Source organism: Penaeus japonicus, unplaced genomic scaffold (assembly GCF_977035675.1).
Source record: "Penaeus japonicus unplaced genomic scaffold, GWHDUDI00000001_assembly GWHDUDI00000023, whole genome shotgun sequence".
NCBI lineage: Eukaryota > Metazoa > Arthropoda > Malacostraca > Decapoda > Penaeidae > Penaeus > Penaeus japonicus.
This window is the reverse complement of record NW_028234425.1, coordinates 10,942,232-10,944,643: the sequence shown is the minus strand read 5'-3', so window position 1 is coordinate 10,944,643 and position 2,412 is coordinate 10,942,232. Positions and strand designations below refer to the sequence as shown.

The 2,412-nt window shown below is 43.7% G+C and overlaps 1 protein-coding gene across 1 annotated transcript in view; it reads right to left on the bottom strand.

Moving 5' to 3' along the window:
* Positions 1-1,054: 1,054 nt before the first annotated feature.
* The window catches only part of LOC122261519 (alkaline phosphatase), a 256,079-nt gene continuing 254,721 nt past the window's right edge, over positions 1,055-2,412 (bottom strand). The window contains 3 exon segments of the mRNA XM_086550111.1: positions 1,055-1,834; positions 2,013-2,064; positions 2,099-2,206. Of these exon segments, the coding sequence (XP_086406237.1) occupies positions 1,474-1,834; positions 2,013-2,064; positions 2,099-2,206 (521 nt within the window). The 3' untranslated portion in view covers positions 1,055-1,473.

The window sequence follows — 2,412 nt, the reverse complement described above, 5'->3', positions numbered from 1 at the left end:
CTGATATGCATTGGGGTCCACGTTGCCTTTAGCCTGACAGTCAGAATTTATTACTGTATGTACATTCACCGAACTTCAGGCATGAGTTCATACTTAAGCTACTGCTATTCGTTATAATGATCATCTTATTTGTTGATGAATAACTTCGGCTATATATATCTATAAAATATATATTTAAATATATATATATATATATATACATATATATATATATATATATATATATATATATATAATATATATATATATAAAATATTAAAATGTTGTATATATATACATACATATATATATATATATAACCATATATATATATATATATATATATATATATATATACGATATATTATATATATATATAATAAGAGAGCGAGAGCATAGGAGAGAGAAGAGAGAGAGAGATGGAGATATACAGAGGCGGAGAGAGATAGAGATAATGATCAAGAGAGAGAAAATATGAAGAGAGAAGAGAATGAAAGAGAAGTAGAACGCAAGAGAGAAAGAGAGAGAGACAAAGAGAAAAGAAAGAGATACTTCTCAGGAGAGATTAGAAAGAGAGAGAAAGAGAGAGAGAGAAAGAGAGAGAAAGAGAGAGAGAGAGAGAAAAAAAAAAGGGCGAGAGAGAGAAAGTCAAAATCCCATAAAGCGGAAAAAAAAACATTTGTTAGATTCGGAAGTAAAACAAAAAGATTCGAACAAATAAGAAAAAAACATATATTCCGACAAATACACAGTACTTAACCCGTGCGACTCGTGATGGAATAGACACAGTGGGTCTAAGTACGTGACTACCTACAGCAGGTCAGTAGTGGCAGGTGGGATAGCAAGTTCTTCACCGTCGCTTGTATATGGCTGGTCTGCACGACTCTGTTTCTAATTGATTGTCACTCGCTTGTCAGTTGAGGGGGTGGGAAGGGGACTTTATTTTTAAGGGCGGGGGTGATTTGGGGGGGGGGAGGAGTTTGTTTATTTTTGAGTATATTTTTTTGAATATAGTTTTTTTGAGTCGAGTATGTTTATCCTGTTGTTTTCTTTTCAGGCAGGGGTGGTTTTGTAGGTGACTATAGGGAGAAGCTATATAAAATTCCTACAACATTGATGCTATGTGGTGTTATAGATTCGTGTCCATCGAAACAAGGCCGGGCAATAATCTAAGAACAGTGTCAGAATCAGATGACCCGAAAGGTTATTATCAACATGAATGGATTACTTAACAGACATTATGGGAAGATGCTGAACGTAATTCCCACGGTGAAATACACTTAGATTAGTACTGTGTCGCGCAGCATCACACACTCTCTAGTAAGCTCGGCAGGTCTTACGAGAGAGATCACTTATCGATTATTCAACAGCTTGGGTGCAACCAGGGCACGAGAGGCGGGGGTGCGGGGGTGAGTGAGCGCCCGCCGTGACACGCAGAGAGTCCGTCTTGGGACACGGAAGGCTTCTCCCGGAGGACGTCTAGGACAAGGACTCTCACTGCAGCCCCAGCACCAGCAGGGGCAGCATCACCAGCACGAGGGCGTGGTGAGTCGTCCATGCCCAGGCCCACGAACCAGTGCTCCACGCCCATGGGTCTCGGGCGTACTTCTGGCCTGCCACTGTGGGCGTGATCTGGCCGAATGGGCGGCGTGAGGTCGGGACGGGGGCGGGGTTGGGTGCGACGGCGCAGGCATCGTCGCTGGGCGGCTTCTCGCAGTGACTGTTGTCGTCGGCGATGCAGGCGGCGTGGGCGATGGCGTGCGCGATGTACGTCTGCTCTATCGTGCCCGAGAACAGGTGCGCGCCCGGCCCATAGGCGTACACGGGCACGTCCTCGCCGCCGTGCGTCTCGTACCTGCAAGGAGGCGAGGCTCTTGAACAGGGAACAAAGGGGCTCAATGCGTTGCAGTCATCATTCATCTGCAACCGATCTGAACTGCTATGATCTATACCGAAAAACTTGCAACACTGACCGGGATCTGACACCATAGCATTCCAATCTCATCAACCCATACCAACGTATCTAAACTCACTTCCTAGGAACAGCAGCCTGTTCGACCCTACGTGATAAAAGGTTGAATAATCCTGCGTGTATAAACCCCTCCGATTAAGATCCTGCAATTCCCTCTTCCCCCCGTGGGCGTGGCGTGGGCGTACCCTGGACCATTGCCATACAGGAGGGTGGTGTATGGTTTTCCGTCCAAGTCGCTAAGCTTTCTGTCAAACCCTGTAAGTGGAATAACAAGGTGAGAAAAAGGTAAATTACGTATATTAGATTTCCATTGCAAATGTTATTCGTTCGTTGCTAAAAGCGAGCGCAATGAACTATGAAATCATATTTTCTGCGTTAATCAAGTAAACAAAGATATTAAAGTTGATGTCATCAGGTATAATGATAGAATATTTTGTCCCATGCAGCCATATATATACGTA